Here is an 18747-nt window from a genome sequence, read left to right on the forward strand (position 1 = left end):
ACAAAAAGAAGCCTACAAGTAGAAAAAAACCCTTATAATTAACACACCGATAGAACAAATCACAGAACTCTCCTATTTGGGTAGTGTAATTACCTCTGTTAACAGGTGCCTTTCGGAAGTCAAGAAAATAATAGTGGTAGCAAAACAAGCCTTCCAAAATAAGAAAAAACTTAGTGCTAAACAAGCATCTCAGTTTGGAGACCAGAAAATAATTTCTCAAGACCTTTGTTTGGAGTGTGCTACAGTATGGGTGCGAAACCTGGACATTAGGGAAACAGGAAGAAGCAAAACTTGAGGCTGCAGAAATGTGGTTTTGGAGAAGAATTACAGAAAGAAGTCGATGGATAAAAAAAAAAAACAATGTCCTTGTTTTAAAGAACTTTATTAAATACGATAAAAAAGAGGAAAACAAAGTTCCTTGAAGACGAACTGAAACATGACTCTCCTCTCCAAACCGTCAATGAAGGTAATATTGGGAAAGAGACCCAGGGGACGATCAATGACGTTATACATCAGGAACTCCGTCGGTGAACTGGCATGTGGTTCATATAGCAACATGAAGAGGCTGAGCAGAAGATCGTCAGATGTGGCTACAGCGACAAGGATTTACCTTTAGTAGACGATGATGAAGTGCCTATGAATTTATTGTAAGTAAGATTGTGATTTATTCAGTGCCTCGTATTCTGGTTCTTAGTATTGGCAACAGTGTGCTAAGTATGCCAGGCACTAGAAATAAATGCGTTGGATACAACAATGAAAATGTAATTTAAAGACATACTGCTTCTACCTCTAGAATATTTTACGTATTGTACTGTTCTAAGCTGCTAAGGGTAACGGACGACTGATTATGAGCTTAGATAAGTACATAAATATTTCTATAAGTTAATAAGGTGACAGCTGAGTACTACTGAAAATCAAACCAAAACTCCCTGCCATCTTTCATTCTACCAACACTCTCCAATATAATTTCATTTCATCTGTCGGACATTAATCATCGTCCCAAAGGAGTGCGGCAAGCGTCGACAGGCGGCACAATTCCTATCCTCGCCGCTTGATGGGGGCTTCATTCATTCTATTCTTGATCCGGTTGCATGACTGGAAACGTCATGGCCCAACAGCTCCAAAGGGCGATCGCTGCTCTGCACGAAGGCCTGCGGATTACGAGGTGTCGTGCGGTGTGCACGACGAATCTTCTCGCCCGTTAGTCTCAGCTTTATAGACCGGGACCGCCATCTCACCGTCAGATGGCTCCTCAATAGTAATCACGTAGGCTAAGTGGACCTAAAAACAGACCACGGTAAGAATCCTTCATCTGGACGGGAATTGAACCAGAACGGGAATCACGCTACCCGTACACCGCGGGATCGGCTTAGTCTACTAGGGGTCTACTGCTACAACTTTTTATTCCTTGTTCATAACATCCCTAACTCTCAATCACTAACAAATTTACGCAAAGCTAACAATATTGTACCGAGCTCGATAGCTGCAGTCGCTTAAGTGCGGCCAGTATCCAGTATTCGGGAGACAGCAGGTTCGAACCCCACTGTCGGCAGCCCTGAAAATGGTTTTCCGTGGTTTCCCATTTTCACACCACGCAAATGCTGGGGCTGTACCTTAATTAAGGCCACGGCCGCTTCCTTCCCACTCCTAGCCCTTTCCTGTCCCATCCTCGCCATAAGACCTATCTGTGTTGGTGCGACGTAAAGCAACTAGAAAAAAAAACCAACAATATTGTACATATATGATCATGATTTGAAGTGATTTGATAAGACCTGAGGATGTTCTTGTAGAACGAAACTTTTTTTTTGCTAGGGGCTTTACGTCGCACCGACACAGATAGGTCTTATGGCGACGATGGGATAGGAAAGGCCTAGGAGTTGGAAGGAAGCGGCCGTGGCCTTAATTAAGGTACAGCCCCAGCATTTGCCTGGTGTGAAAATGGGAACCCACGGAAAACCATCTTCAGGGCTGCCGATAGTGGGATTCGAACCTACTATCTCCCGGATGCAAGCTCACAGCTGCGCGCCTCTACGCGCACGGCCAACTCGCCCGGTGTAGAACGAAACATGCCATTCTTTGTTTAATACTGTATATTTATATAGACATGCTGAAAAGCTTTACAAGTTATGTCTAACTCGACACTAAGTCTCCTTAACAAAGTTTTCGTATACTACACGACTGACAATTTCACAACAGCTATCTCCATGAGCTGGAAAATGATTCTCAGCCTTTGGATGATGTCGAAGTAATTATTGATCCTGACGAGGTAACTGATGAGTAGAACGTCCTAGAGACCGAACCTTTGGTCACTGACGTACTACGTGATGTAGCACGGACATTACAAGTATTTCGTACAGACACGCCAGAGCCTGCGTGGCTCGGGGGACAGCGCGCCGGCCTCTCACCGCTGGGTTCCGTGATTCAAATTCCGGTTACATCACATAAGATTTGTGCTGGATAAAGCGGAGCAGGGACAGGTTTTTCTCCGGGTACTCCGGTTTTCTCTGCCATACTTCATTCCAGCAACACTCTCCAATATAATGTCATTTCATCTGTCAGTCATTAATAATTGTCCCAGAGGAGTGCGACAAGCTTCGACAGCCGGCACAATTCCTATCCTCGCCGCTAGATGGGGGCTTCATTCATTCCATTCCTGACCCGGTCGCATGACTGGAAAACAAGCTGAGGATTTTCATTTTCGTACAGACACGAATACCAGGGAAAGAGGAATACAGTAAGGTGATCTATCATCCAAGTCAACATAAAGTATTCCTAATCTGGTCTTATATATAAGAGGTACTCCTGGGGCTCTTAACTTGGGAGCGTGGGTTGGTGACAACGGGGCCTCTGGCTGAGTACTGTCATTGCCTCCACTTGCTCCTCTCTTTCATGGATCCTATCCGACCTCCCTTGGCTAACTCTCGTTCTTTTCCAATCCCGACGGTATCAGAGCATTCGAGGCCCAGGGATCCTTTCGTTTTCACGCCCTTCGTGGTCCTTGTCTTTCTTTGGCCGATATCTTCATTTCGAAGTGTGGATCTGTTCCATTTCTTCCCTCTGATTATTGTTGACAGAGGATGCTCGCTGAGTTGTATTTCCTCTTAAAACAATAACTACCACCACCCCTTGAGGCGAGTCCTGTTATTACTTCCACTTGCTTGTGTAGGATCTTTACTTTCATCTATCCTGTCCGACCTCCCCTGGACAAATCTTATTCTTTTCCGACCACGACGGTATTAGGGCATTCGACGGCTAGAGAGGTTTTTTCTGCTATTTTATTTACGTTGCACCGACACAGATAGGTCTTATAGCGACGATGGGATAGGAAAGGCCTAAGAAAGGGAAGGAAGCGGCCGTGGCCTTAATTAAGGTACAGCCCCAGCATTTGCCTGGTGTGAAAATGGGAAACCACGGAAAGCCATCTTTAGGGCTGCCGCCACTGCGGTTCGAAACCACTATCTCCCGGATGCAAGCTCACAGCCGCGCGCCCCTAACCACACGACCAACTCGCCCGGTGGGCTAGACAGTATTTCATTTTCACGCCCTTCGAGGTCCTCGTCTTTCTTTGGCCTATATCTACATTTTCGAAGTGTTGGACTCCTTCCACTTTTTCCCTCTGAATAGTGTTAATAAGTCCGACTCCATAGCTAAATGGTTAGCGTGCTGGCCTATGGTCGCAGGGGTCCCGGGTTCGATTCCCGGCAGGGTTGGGAATTTTAACCATCATTGGGGGCTGGCTGTATGTGTTGTCTTCATCACCATTTCATTCTCATCACGACGCACAGGTCGCCTACCGTCATCAAATCAAAAGACCTGCACCTGGCGAGCCGAACCCGTCCTGGGAGCTCCCGGCACTAAAAGCCATACGCCATTTCATTTCAGTGTTAATAAAGGATGGCTACCCAGTTGTACTTTCTCTTGAAACAATAATCACCACAACCACTTGCATACAGGGCTGGCTTCAGAAAGGGCATCCGGCTGTAGAACAGGGCCAAATGCACATGTAATCACTACTGCGTGTTTGTGTGATGGTTGGTAGTGTGGTGTGATGTCTGAATATGAAGAGCAAAGTGTTGGACACAGTCCATGTCTGTAAAATATTGCGGCCACACTATTCGCTGTATGCCATGCGTCTCAAGGAACTGACTATCCCCTGCGGGTGGGGGCGGTAGAATACCATCTACGCTATCCCCTGCGTGTCGTAAGAGGCGACTAAAAGGAGCCCCAGCGGCCCTCAACTTGGGAGCATGGGTTGGCGACTACGGGTCTCTGAGCTGAGTCCTGGCATTGCTTCTACTTACCTGTTCCAGGCTCCTTACATTAATCCTATTTGATCTATCTTGGTCAACGCTTGTTCTTTTCTGATCTCGACGTTGTTACAGCACTCGAAGGCTAGAGAGTCTTTAATTTTCACACCCTTCGTGGCCTTTATCTTTCTTTGGCTGATATCTTCATTTTCGAAGTGTGGGGCCCCTTCCAAGTCTTCCCTTTTAAAACTATAACCACAACCACTTGTATATAGAGACAATTCATAGGGGTGGGGTCAGGAAGGGCATTCGGCCGTAAAACAGGGTTAAATCCACACGTAGTCACTATTGCGTGTTTCTATAGAGGTTGGTAGTGTGGTGTGTTCTCTGAATATGAAGATAAAAGTGCTGGGCACTATTCATATCCACAGCGTATACTGGCCACATCACTTGCATATGCCACGCGTCTCAAGGAACTGATGGGGACGAGCATTATCATCTACTAGTGTGAAGCGCTCACCCAGCAAATCCTGTAACTACAGGTCGGAGGGTGTTTTCTCTGTATACAGGACCAGAAGAGGAATTAGAGGCATATGTCCACCAAATATGATCCCACCTCCTTATTGCTGGATGTGCTCTCTCACCAGATCGGATCGTCGCCAGACTCGACTGCTCCTGCTGTATAGGTGCAGGCTTACTCTGAATTCATCAGTAAGTTTCCACTGTTCCTGATGCCATGGGCTATGAGCCGCCATTGGCGTGGTTTAAGAGAAGCTTTTGGCACAGACCTCCTCGATATAAACCCTTCGTCGTGCAGCCAATTTCGCATCATCTGATCTGACACAGCACTGCGCTGAATCTTGTCATGTTTACCTCAGTCCTGCGCGTGCTGTGCTGTCTATAGACCACCGACCTTCAAGTGATGGTGTTAAACTGATCGACAGGACAAATATATCCTAACGAGCAAATATCCAACCTGATCTAGGTTCTCAGACACTATCCCCCTGTGGGTGGGGGCAGTGCACCTGCCTGTCGTAAGAGACGAATAAAAGGGGCCTCAGGGGCTCTTTTCCCACTGTGGGGCGGTACCCCTGCCTGTCGTAAGAGACGACTAAAAGGGGCCTCAGGGACTCTTTTCCAACTGTGGGTGGGGGAGGTAGAATAACACCCACGGTAACTCCTGTCTGTCGTAAGAGGCGACTAAAAGGGGCCCCATGGGCTCTTAACTTTGGGAGCGCGGATTGGCGACCATCGGTCCATGAGCTGAGTCCTGGTATTGCTTCCACTTACTGTACTTGCGCCAGGCTCCTCACATTCATCTGCCCTATCCGACCTCCCTTGGTCAACTCTTGTTCTTTTCCGACTCCGACGGTATTAGAGCATTCGAGACGTAGAGAGTATTTCATGTTCACGCCGTTCTTTGGCCGAAACCTTCATTTATCGAAGTGTCGGATCTCTTCCATTCCTTCCCACTGATTAATGTTATATAGACGATGGCTACCCAGTTGTACTTCCTCTCAAACCAATAATCACCACCTCTCAGGCACTGGCGAAACATGTTTGAGGGACCGCAACATATATCGTATGAAATCGTAATAAGCAACACATTTTTTTTAGTTCTATAAATTACTACAAGGTCTTTGAAAGTGAGTGTTCAAAATCGTTGCACCTACATATTTTAATATTTCAATGTGTTGTCATTATTTTTTAGAACACAATATAATACTCTCATCCGATGGTTCCGGAGCACCCGGAACTGAGGAGAGAGTAATCATTTATTGCAATTCATATTACTGTGCTACATGAATGCTTTTCTTGTTACATTTAATACTATCTTAAAAATTATACTTTCACCTAATTACTATTTCCATGTTATCTCCGAATTGTAGTTTTTTAAATATTTATTTTTGTCCTAGGCATTAACAGTGCTTTATTGTCTAGCATAGGGCCTTTCAAGCGCCCAAAATCTCACGCGTGCAAACAGCGGTGCAGAGTTCCTGTGCACAGTGCATCGGTCCCGCTCGGCTCGGCTCGGACCAACGCTTCGTCTCTGGGCTACTCGGCTAAGCTCGGCAAAACTCTGCTTGGATTTGGAGCGCTACGGAACAAGTGAGGAAGAGGGAGACAGGCGTGGGGAAGGAGAGAGACAGCGCTATTGCTCCAAATCGAGGAGTGGGGGTCTGCACTCTGGTCAACCAAGCGAAGTCGTCTTTTGCACCGTGGACAGTGCATGCAACAGGCGCATGCACCCTGTGAGGCCCTGGTCTAGCACAACATATATATTACCCTTATTATTGGCGCGAGTATTTGTTTTGTTACGAGTCCGAACAGATTTCTCCTTAGCTTACAATAGACATCGTGATTTAACTGAATGACTGGATGGATGACAGCATGCCTGGACGAGCTGTTCAATCATGCATGTATGAATGAACACTCCTCTCTCGTAGTCATGGGTAGCCACCAACTGTGGAGGCATCATCTATACTTAAATGAATAATCAATAATAATGTTATTTGCTTTACGTCCCACTAACTACTTTTACGGTTTGCGGAGACGCCGAGGTGCCGGAATTTAGTCCATCAGGAGTTCTTTTACGTGCCAATAAATCTACCGATACGAGGCTGGCGTATTTGAGCACCTTCAAATAGCACCGGACTGAGCCAGGATCGAACCTTTCCAAGTTGGAGTCAGAAAGCCAAAACCTCAACCGTGTGAACCACTCAGCCCGGCGTCCTAACATTTTAGTCTTGTCTTAACACGTTTCGTGGAGAAGATGAATTTTCAGAAAAGACAGAGAGAGATACATTGAAATTAATTAATAGTGATGAGACATTCATTGCAGCCAATGGCCATTAGAGAAATACAAACATTTCACAACATTCTAAATCACTCGTTATTATAGAACTGAGTTAGTGAATTAAAAATCTCTCTCCCAGTCACGAATAACCACCAACTGGGACAGAGTCCTTATTACAGGATGAATAACTGAACTAGCTTCTTGTACATACTTCTGCATTTTTTTACTTCGATAAAAATATGAAATGGCGTATGGCTTTTAGTGCCGGGAGTGTCCAAGGACAAGTTCGGCTCGCCAGATGCAGGTCTTTTGATTTGACACCCGTAGGTGACCTGCGCGTCGTGATGAGGATGAAATGATGATGAAGACGACACATACACCCAGCCCCCGAGCCAGCGGAATTAACCAATTATGGTTAAAATTCCCGACCCTGCCGGGAATCGAACCCGGGACCCCTGTGGCCAAAGGCCAGCACGCTAACCATTTAGTCATGGCGCCGGACTTTTACTTCGATGTCAATAATAAACGTAAGTACGCAGGTTTTCGTGGCTTATTATCATATATACATTTATTCAGAAATAATAAACACATCCCCATAAGGAGATCGTCCATGAGGACAAAGTATACTACCTATGTATGGATCATTCAAGGCTTTGCAGTCACCCGCAATATATCACGTTGTTCATGTTGCCAAGTTTCGGGGTTATGGAATAAGACATTATGATCTATTGAGGTAACATAACATTATATTATATCAACATACACTTGAAAATATAACACAAATGAAAATGGAATTACAATTGTTTCTTTGCAGTTTGGTAACTTTTGTTGAAATTACAGCGAATTAACGACATCGATTCGTAATTTTATACATCATGTCTAACTGTGAAATCATTGATCCGTGCCGTAGGATAAAGAACAAGATTCAGAGAAGACTTTCCAATTGCTACAATTTACGGCTGGGGTAAAGACATTGTCAAGAGGAAATAATTGTAGGATTACTTTGAAAGTTACTTACATATCTTCAGAATTCAATGTTGAAGGTAATCTGCTTCAATAGGTTGATTTATTCACTAACAAATGACATAAATTATGGAAAAATGATGCGAATAACCAATCATTTACGGAATTGAGGTTAATCTGCCAGACAATAAATTGCTAGGTTGTATCATATATACTCCTTGCTAATTTACGTTCATTGCTATTCGTCTGTCCAGTCTATCCGTTAAGAGTTCTGGTGTGAAGTCCGGCTCCATGGCTAAATGGTTAGCGTGCTGACCTTTGGTCACAGGGGTCCCGGGTTCGATTCCCGGTAGGGTCGGGAATTTTAACCATCATTGGTTAATTTCTCTGGCACGGGGGATGGGTGTATGTGTCGTCTTCATCATCATTTCATCCTCATCACGACGCGCAGGTCGCCTACTGGAGTCAAATCAAAAGACCTGCACCTGGCGAGCCGAACATGTCCTCGGACACTTCCCGGCGCTAAAAGTCATACGCCATTTCATTTCTGGTATGAAAAGTGGCATCAACACATAAAACCTTTTACCCGTATAGGTCTATCACATATTATGACCAGTTTTATGAAATCTTTGGTGATATAACTACCTCTACGGCCCATCCGACTCACTACAGTTAATTTTTCAGAAAATAAATCGATAGATTGTATCATAAAGCAAAATGCAGGTAAGTACCAGCGAAGAGTTTAATACCGTACGTCTGTGAGGCTTGATCATATTCCTTGCTATTTCTAAGTTCCTTGCATTTCGTGTGTCCAGTCTATTCCTTAAGAACTTTCGTATCAAAAATGGTGTCACCACATAAATCCTTCTACCTGTATATCACTATGTCGTATCCTACACATAACCTAACTCTTGTAAAACCTTCAATTATTATTGTTAATACATATGTTAAGACGACTATACCCTGTAATTATGTATTGTACATTTGTATATCTTCAAATACGTATTATGAATACCGGTACGGTACGTCTAACCTCAAAATCCGTGTAGTCGGAACTGTAGAAAACTAATATTCGTATACTGGGTAGGGCCTATAATCCACTATCATTCTGATACATATGGAGGTTTCTGAAAACTTACAGTAATGATTTATTATCCAGATATAAGTAGAAACATTAGGAATGTTATAGAACTGTCCATATGTTTATAAACCGTAATCGAACATTCGAGTTTGATCTACTCCAATCGAGAGGCCGGTCGATCGATTGTTCCTTGTATGTTCGGATGTGTTCCATTTAGAGTGTTGTTGCGAGAACGTTTCCAGAAGTCGATATTTCTAGACTGTTTGTCAAACAGTATAGATATCGAACTGACAGGCCGAGATTGAGTCAGTCAGTGACAGTCAGACATTGAGAGACAGTGCAGTAAGAGAATGTAGGGTGTGGGTTAGAGTGAGTGTTACAGTTAGCAGATATCTGATATCTGAACCTGTCAGAATCGACCTGAGTGAGAGGGTAGTTAGTCTTGCCTTGTGATGGCAAACTGAATAATCACTGTGTGGACTTCCTGGTATCTGTACTGTCATAATCGACTGTGTGATGGTGAAGTGTGAGAACTTATTGATATCCGTGCTTGACAGAATCGAGAGTAAATTGCTTTAGTGTGTTTCCGTTAATACTGTAGCGTTGTGTATAACTGTGTGTTGTTAAAGAATAGACGGAGCGGCAATGAAGTGGTTTTATGCAAGGAAGTGAACGTATCTTGTGTGATATTGATTTACACCAAAATTGAGAACGATAACTATTGATGATCGACGTCTTTCACAGAGCAACTACCTATATGACCTATCCGAGTACCTCATGAGTATAGCTGGGATTTTTAGGTGGTAATAGGTTAGAATGCAAAGTAATTTGGTTTGTAGGAAGTGTCATGCAACCCGTTGTACCATAATGTAGGAAGAGTAGAATAAATTCAAGGAGTTCTATAGGCTGTACCCCTAATATCTATGCAAACCTCATAGCATAACCGTTGTACAGTGTAGGGTATACTTGTTACTGGCTTAAGTAAGTTTGCATTCTAACATATCAGCACCTAATAATCCGGACTCTACTCATGAGCCTTGGTGCAAATTTTGGCACTGATCAGTGCAGGTGTGTAGATCTGTGTAACGAACAAACAAACAAACTTACTTTTGATTTTATTATGTAGATTTAATAAATATTATTATTTCGAAATCAAACCACGTATTTATGTATATTAACAAAAGCCGAGCTTTCAGCCAAGTTTCATCAGGGCAAAGCATGTCAAGAAATATTTCTCTGCTCACTGTCAGCAGTAGAACTTCCAATGCTTTATCCGGATGAAAGCCAATCAAACTTGGCAGAAAGCTCGGATTTTTTTATTGGAAACTTGTTAATATATTTGTACTTGAGAGTCAAACCAATGTCACATTTTATGAAATCTAGAGTCATATAAACGGAGGTCCACTGTCATTTTACTTTTTATGGCAATACAGTAATAATTAACCATTTTAGTATAAATTATATTAGTGAATGTGTTCAGCGATGAAAATTACACAGAATATATAAATAACAATGATGAACATTAATTACCTAAGTCATAATGCAGCAAAAATGCTCTTCAACTGACGTTTTCCCTCTCTCCTGTAAAATAACTAAAATGCGACTTACGTTGGTTTAGCTCTCAGGTACAGAATGTAGCCTACACGTATTTAGTTTCCCCCTTCTTTAACATTAATAATAATAATAATAATAATAATAATAATAATAATAATAATAATAATAATAATAATAATAATAATAATAATAATGTTTGGGTCACGTACCTGTCAGCTTGCATTCGGGAGATATAGGGTTCGAAATCCACTTACGGCAGATCTATCTATCTATCTATCTATCTATCTATCTATCTATCTATCTATCTATCTATCTATCTATCTATCTCTGTCCACCGCTTGGACCCGTGTCTCGATGCGGGGTCGGGGATGAGATAGGATGAATTTATATGGCACCATTTTACGGCCAAATGCCCTTCCTGTCGCCAACCTCACTAGACGAGCCCCGTGTGGGTGCCTGTCGTAAGAGTACGACTAAGAGGGTCCCCAGTGGCTCTTAACTTGGGAGTGTAAGCAGGCGTCCGCGGGGCCCTTAGCTGAGTCCTGGCATTACTTCCACTTACTTGTGTCAGGCTCCTCGCTTTCATCTATGCTATCCTACCTCCGCTGATCAATTCTTTTTATTTACCGACCCCGACGTCATTAGAGCATTCGAGGATTAGGGAATCTTTCATTTTCACGCCGATACCTTCATTTTGCAAAGTGTCGGACCACTTATCTGATTAGTGTCAAAAGAGGATGGTTCTTAGTTGTACTTCCTCACAGACCTGTGAGCGAAGTGTCGGTCGGGTACTTTGGATGTGGTCCATGGTGGTGGAATGTCAATCAAGTAAACATGTTGAGCAATGAAATGCCATTTCTCTGCGACACCGCACCGCGCTAAACAATAAACCAGCTTATTTAATTGCTCAGTCAACAGTATCGGTGTTCTGTTACATCACTGATGGCGTATCATCTGTTACCAGGGAAAAATATTCATTACAGCAACTTGGTCAAGGACCTAGAACTGGTAACTAGAATGTGTTTTTAAAATTCGGATCTACGGAAAATGTTGAAGTCAACAAAATAATAACATTTTTTAAAATAGGTGAAGACCACGCTGAAAAATTTAAGGAGAAAGATATTTACGCATGATCGGTCTACAATCTGTGGATTATAGCCGCAAAAGCCCGAGGACAGCAAACTATTTTAAGGGAATTCACATTTACAATAACAAAATAAGTATTCATTTTTTCAAATAAGCTGGAGCAAGTAAATCATTTCAAGCATTTAGGATGTGTGCTCTCCCAGGATGGTAGTATAGTAAGTGAGATTGAATGTAGGTGCAGTAAAGCTAATGCAGTGAGCTCGCAGTCACGATCAACAGTATTCTGTAAGAAGGAAGTCAGCTCCCGGACAAAACTACATTTGCACCGGCCTCTTTTCAGACTAACTTTGCTGTACGGGAGTGAAAGCTGGGTGGGCTCAGGGTGTCTTATTCATAAGTTAGAACTAACAGACATGAATGTATTCGGAATGAGGAGATAAATGCTAAGTTAGGAATGGACTCTATTAATGAGGCTGTACGCATGAACGGCCTTAGGTGATGAGCTCACGTGAGGCGAATGGAGGAGGATAAGTTACCTAAGAGAATAATACACTCGGTCATGGTACATGACCAGCTTATGATGCCGGAACGATAATGGCGACCAGGTGAGTTAATATAAAATGACGTTTGACGACTTTATGTACTCCACTCCACCTGCATATTCTTGGCACTAACAGCCATATGCTAAATGAGTGCACTATGTCTTCTGGTATGGGCTAGAGTAATTTTGTTACTTTCATTGATCTGTCTCTGTCTTATCCTTGGCTTTGACAATATGAAAGTGACTGAGGTATGAGTGATGCTAGTAATGTCATTCCTTCTGCAGCCAGTCCCTGCTATGAATGGTGTGAAAATGTTGATCATAGGGTCGGTTGGTGCATGCATTTCAGTGGGCTTGGCAGAATGATATGTAATAGCAACTTCTGGCTCGGTGAGGAAAGCAACGGGAAACTACCTCACTCCTCATTTCCCTAGTACGCCTCTTCAGTAATGCCTAGGCCATCTATGACAGCTGATTGCAGAGCTGTTGAGGATCTAACCAGCCTTAGGGCTGAAGACTGAACATACACACACATGCTAAATGAAAAAAAATCAGCTTCTAATATTTTAAAGATAAAAAGTATTGAACTAAACGAGGCAACAGAGTTAGTTAGAAATGGAGGATTGTGACGGAGTTTAGTAAAATCACAGAGGTTTGCAAGCTAAACGCTGAAAGGCGTAACTCTGTATTGAAGGCACGTTTTGCGGGATACGCAATATCATGTGGAGTGGAGTACATAAAGTCGTCAAACATCATCTTTATATTAGCTCACCTGGTCGCCATTATCGCTAAGGCGTCGCCGGTCTGACACCGTGGTTAGCTGGTTCGAATCCCGCAGGTGGAAAAAAAATTCACGGGGAGGTGGTGGTATACAATTTCTAACCACTAGATTGCGTGCCAAAAGCCTGAATTCAATTACGAACATCTCTACAGTGTTCGTGTGGAGTGGTGAGGGCATACGGCACTGTTGATGGTGATTCCTCCGCTTTGAGCAGACTCCTTGGTGTTATTTGACAGGAGCACCCGATTTTACTCCCACCCTACTTCAATTATCATCGTCCCACATCCATATGCGCAGGTCACCTACGGGTGTCAAATAGGAAAATGTGCATCAGGCGAGCCGAACATGTCCTTGCACATTCTCGGCACTACCAGCCATATGCTAAACGAAAACAAATTCCATCATCCGCTCCGTGGCTAACACTTACGAGGGAGAGGCCACTGCTTGACCATGCACTGCCAGATCCCCTGTGGGTGGGAGCGATGGAATAATACCCTTGGTATCCCCTGACTGTAATAACAGAAGATTAAACGGGGCCCTACGGGCTTTTAACTTGGGAGCGTGTGTTGTCAACATCGGGGCCTTTAGCTGAGTTCTGGCATTGCTTCTATTTACTTGTACCAGGCTCCTCACTTTCATATATTCTATCCGAACTCCCTTGGTCAACTATTGTTCTTTTCCGACCCGGACAGTATTAGGTATCGAAGCCTAGTGAGGATTTTAAAATTATTTTCACTCCCTTCGTGGCCCTGGTCTTTGTTTAGCTGACACAGTCATTTTTCGAAGTACAAAACTCCTTCGATTTTACACTCTGATTATTGTTAATAGAGGATGGTTGCCGAGTTGTACTTCGTAAAACAATAATCATCACCACCATGTACCAAGTCATCTTCCTGGCGAATGGCTGGGTCCTCAGACAGCACCATCGAAGGTTATGCAGTTGTATGAAAGCCTCAAAAGCTGATGACGCCCCTAAAATGAAGTGAGATGAGAAGTGACGTAGTTTGCAATTGCTTTCCTTCCTGAGCCAGAAAGTGCTATTGCAGCATCACTGACCATGTGGTCAACCAACTACTCCTTCTTTGTCATTACTGAGACCTCAGTGGAAGCTTCAGTTTGCTCTGGTCTGTGTCAAGAGATCTGCACCTCTCAAGAAATACATCATAAGCTGATCCACAACGAGAAGCGAACCAGACAACTCTTTTTCCCATTTATTAAAATACTGAACACAGAAATGAAGCATTCCAATCCAAATGACTTATTCACATGTTCATGTTGTCATTCAGTCGCTAGATTGCGTGCCAAAAACCTGGATTAAATTACAAACCGCTCCGCAGTGCTCATATGGTTATTCGTCCGTCGGATGAAGACGTAAAGCCTTCAGCAGACTCCAGGGTGCTATTCGGGAGAAGTACGCTATGTGCCGGTACCGGGTTTCACCCTCTCCCTTCCTACTGTCATATATTACATAATTCATTATCATCTCATTAACTCTTCTGATGAGTTTGACGTCGGGAAGGGTATCCGGTCGTAAAAACTCGCTACGATGATAGGCTACATCACGCTTCATACCCGAGCCCGTAAAGTAAAGGGTTGAACACACATACAATACAAAATGTCACCCATTCATAATCAATGACAACACAAAGTAGACAGTATTGCACATATATATACGAATGAAAATAGGTGATTTGGAAAGAAAGAATTTGAAGGTGTTCTTATATTCTACTGCTTTCTTTATCAGGTACCCACAAGTGTTTTTATACATGTGTATCTGATGTTCGTTCCCCTGTGGATGGGGACGGTAGAATAATGGTATTCCCTGCCTGTCGTAAGAGCCGACTAAAAGGGGCTCCAGGGGCTGTCAACTTGGGGGGGACGTGGGTTGGCGACCACGGGGTCCTGAGCTGATCCCTGGCATTGCTTCTAATTACTTGTGCCTGGCTCCTCACTTTAATCTATCCTGTCCGACCTCCTTTGGTCAACTCTTGTTCTTTTCCGGCCCTGACGGTATTAGAGCACTTTCATTTTCACGCCCGTCGTGGCCCTTGTCGTTCTTTGGCCGATACCTTCATTTTCGAAGTGTATTCCTTCCATATTTTCTCCCTGATTAGTGTTATATAGAGGATGCTTGCCTAGTTGTACTTTCTTTTCAAACAATAATCACCACCACCACTTTGATGTTCGACGGAATGGGAACTTAACTCAGTCGACACTGAACAGCGTGGCTTTCAACTTAACACAAAAGAAAAATCAGTAGCACAATAATCACAAAGTTAGCAATAAATTCTGTCGATCTTTCTTGTTCCACAGCTTTGAGTGGCCGTGGCTCGCTCACACCTGTTGGTAAACCTCCTCCCCGCACGATATAAATAGACTCACGGCTGCCGACCTGCTCTTAACATTCAGCCATGTTGGCAGGGCTACCACAACGCAGAATCGCACCAACTCACACAAAACAATACAATTCACAAAACAGATAACTTAGATGATGAAGACATAGGCGTAGAACAAGAGGTGAGAATAAACAAGCAAAAATTATGGCATTCTGAACATGATTCAAAAATGAAGATCCCTCTGTTAAAGAAATCTGTGAAATGATAGCAGAACAAGGGACGGAGTTTATTGCTAAGATAGTTCGTACAACTTTGGAATGGCTGAAGACGGGCAAAACTTTGAGTGGCGATGAAGGTTATTCACCGGCTGCTCTATTTTTAGATTGAGTTAGTTGGAGACGGCGCCACAAGATGGCGCGGGGCTCACCTCGACGGGCGGCGTGCTAATCCAGCTCTCGCTGGCCCTCCTGGCCAGAAGTGCTGGGCTGAACATGAGGTCATCCTCTTCCTCGAGCCCTTCGTCCCCGGTGTACCACTGCATCGCGTAGCCTGCTCGCCAACACTGAGCCGTCGGGACGCTTTTAGCCTCGACTACTCGCTCGCCCCTCCCCTCACAAGACGAGCGCCCGCCGCTTGCCAAGCCCGGGCGGGACGCTGCCGCCAGCTAAATATTCCTAACTAGTAAACCCGTCCGAAACTTTCGCACTTCACCCCATTTGTATTTTTTAAACTTATTCCTTATAGGATGTGTTCCAGTATGTTACAGCGTCTGAAAGAAGCGAAATGACACCAAGGACGTCGAAATCGGATGAGCGGTTGGGAAGTAATGAGCAGATCCCGGACAATTAAGCAGAAATAGTTTAGAATGCACAGTAATTAGGAAGTGTCTAGCCCGCTCTTCCGCAATGTAGCAAGAGCAACATACATTTTACTGTAGGTATTCTCATCGACCGCACCCCTACATTTTATGCAAAGCTCATAGCATAACCGTTGTGCAGGCTACAGTATACCTGTTACTCAGTAAGTCTGCTGAAAAATCCGGGCTCTGTTTATGAGCTGCCAAAGTTGGGACTACCGGGCGAGTTGACCGTGCGGTTAGGGCCGCGCAACTGTGAGCTTGCACCCGGGTGATAGTGGGTTCGTACCCCACTGTCGGTAGCCGTGAAGATGGTTTTCCGTGGTTTCCCATTTTCACACCAGGCTCTCTGTGGGTAGGGGCGGTAGAATACCACCCACGGTATCCCCTGCTTGTCGTAAGAGGCCCCAGGGGCTCTGAACTTGGGAGAGTGGTTTGGCGACCTCGGGCCCCTCAACTGAGACCTGGCATTGCTTCCACTTACTTGTGCAATCTATGCTGTCTGACCTTCCTTGGTGAATTCTTGTTATTTTCCTACCCCGAAGGTATTAGAGCACTCGAGCCGGCCTAAGGAGTCTCATTTTCATACCCTTCGTGACCCTTGTCTTTCTTTGGCCGATGCCTTCATTTTTCGATGTGTCAGACCCCTTCCAATTTTTCTCTCTGATTAGTGTTATATATAGGATGGTTGCCTAGTTGTACTTCCTCTTAAAACAATAATCACCACCTCCACCAGTTTCACACCAGGCAAATACTGGGGTTGTACCTTAATTAAGGCCACGACTGCTTCCTTCCCACTCCTAGGTCTTTCCTACCCCATCGTCGCCATAAGATCTATCTGGGTCGGTGCGACGTAAAGTAAATTGCAAAAAAAAAAAAAAAAAAAAAAGAGTCGGAACTCGAAAATCCCACCCGGTTTTTATATTTAGGAAATATTTTTTGAAGCCGTATGCGAATGTTTTATTCGATTTTCCAGCGCACATATAGGCACGTATCTCCCGCATGGATGAAGCTACAATCTTTGGTTCGGGTTCAAAATATCTATCTCGGGAAGTTCTCAAACTGTGCCTATTTCGAATTCGGGTAAGTCCCCGGGAAGCGGTGTAGAACAAAACGAACTATTTTCGGGAGTGTTTACCCTCCTTTCTTTCTATTCGTTTTTAGCCAAAATAGTATCTAAATTCGTCAATCCAGAGAGGAAAATCTTTTGATTGATGCCTCAGTGATATTTTATTTATTTCGACTTAACCCAACTGGAGATTGCTTCTGAGGACAACGCATACAGTGAAATAAGATTAATTTTGAAAATTTCAGTGAGGAGTTGATTATGTAATGGTTGGTTTATATATTTGACATATATTGTTTCATTAAAAATTTGAGAATATGGTTTTTCAGGATTTGGATAGAATATTTCAAGGCAGTCACTGCAGATTCTCTTATTAATGCCTGATTGAGGTTAAATGATTTTCAGAACTTAAAACAGAGGAATGTTTCCTCTAGCGCCAACCATTAAACTTATTATTTCGATATCATCCAACTGGTATTCTTGTTTATAGAATGAGATGGTTGGTTCATATGTTGTTTTCTTCTTCTCATGAAACTCATTGGCTAGTGTTTCGAACTTTTGCGCATAGATTAATGAATATTTCTGGGAAGATTTATATCGATTCCCAATTCCTCCACGATAGTTATTTGTCTCTAGATTTAAAATGGTGTGCAACTAGCCTTGAGCTGAAACTGTTCCAACTGCAGTTAAATTGGCTGACAAAATCACTGGGACTCGCTGCATTTACAACAGGATAAACAATTCTCTCTTCTGTAAATTTGGTTCAGGCTCTGGACGAGCTGCTATATTAACTAAACATTACCAACAGCTTCGAGAAAAAAATGGGCTCACCTCAAGGTTCCATTATATGCCCTTTCACTTCATATATATATAAATAGCCAGTGTATACCTCGGCCAGCTGGTTCTCACTAGCTAGCAGTGGCTCAAAGCTCCACTCATCACAGCCAATTAACTAATGGACTTGCAGGTATACTCAACCGCACTAGAATTGGGCGGCAAAGAAATAATTAACGTTATACATTTCGTAAAATTGGCATACTTTGTATCAATATGTATAGTTTGTTAGAAGAAACCCTGTTTCACAGACGTTACAACGCTGAAAAAACAACAACAACATAAAACTCTTTAGGTTAGCAGGAATGCAAGTGTGTATAATTTAATCACAAAACTATTTTATTGTAAGTGTTATTGTGATCTTAATACTGATGCAAAATAACACACATTAACTGGTAACTCTGGATCATTGCTTATATTCCCGTATATTTCAATGAATAATGTGACACATGCAATGTTACGATATGGGATGGCCAAGTTGATTAGAAATAAAGGGCATCACATTATGCATTATAATATAAGATTTGACATGAGAACTGACAAATTTGGAAGACAGAAATAAATAAATAAATAAATAAATAAATAAATAAATAAATAAATAAATA

The 18747-nt window shown here is 43.1% G+C and overlaps 1 protein-coding gene across 3 annotated transcripts in view; it reads right to left on the bottom strand.

Moving 5' to 3' along the window:
• jp (junctophilin) overlaps positions 1–18747 on the bottom strand; it is a 511247-nt gene that overhangs the window by 37973 nt on the left and 454527 nt on the right. The window contains exon 1 of one of the 3 annotated variants that reach the window (XM_067145394.2): positions 15814–15939. The exons of the other annotated variants lie outside the window; for them this stretch is intronic. Coding sequence (XP_067001495.1) covers positions 15814–15927 — 114 coding nt within the window. The 5' untranslated portion in view covers positions 15928–15939. Of the gene's footprint in view, positions 1–15813; positions 15940–18747 lie in introns of those variants that run through there. 3 annotated transcript variants of the gene reach the window in all.

Source organism: Anabrus simplex, chromosome 4 (assembly GCF_040414725.1).
Source record: "Anabrus simplex isolate iqAnaSimp1 chromosome 4, ASM4041472v1, whole genome shotgun sequence".
Classification (NCBI taxonomy): domain Eukaryota; kingdom Metazoa; phylum Arthropoda; class Insecta; order Orthoptera; family Tettigoniidae; genus Anabrus; species Anabrus simplex.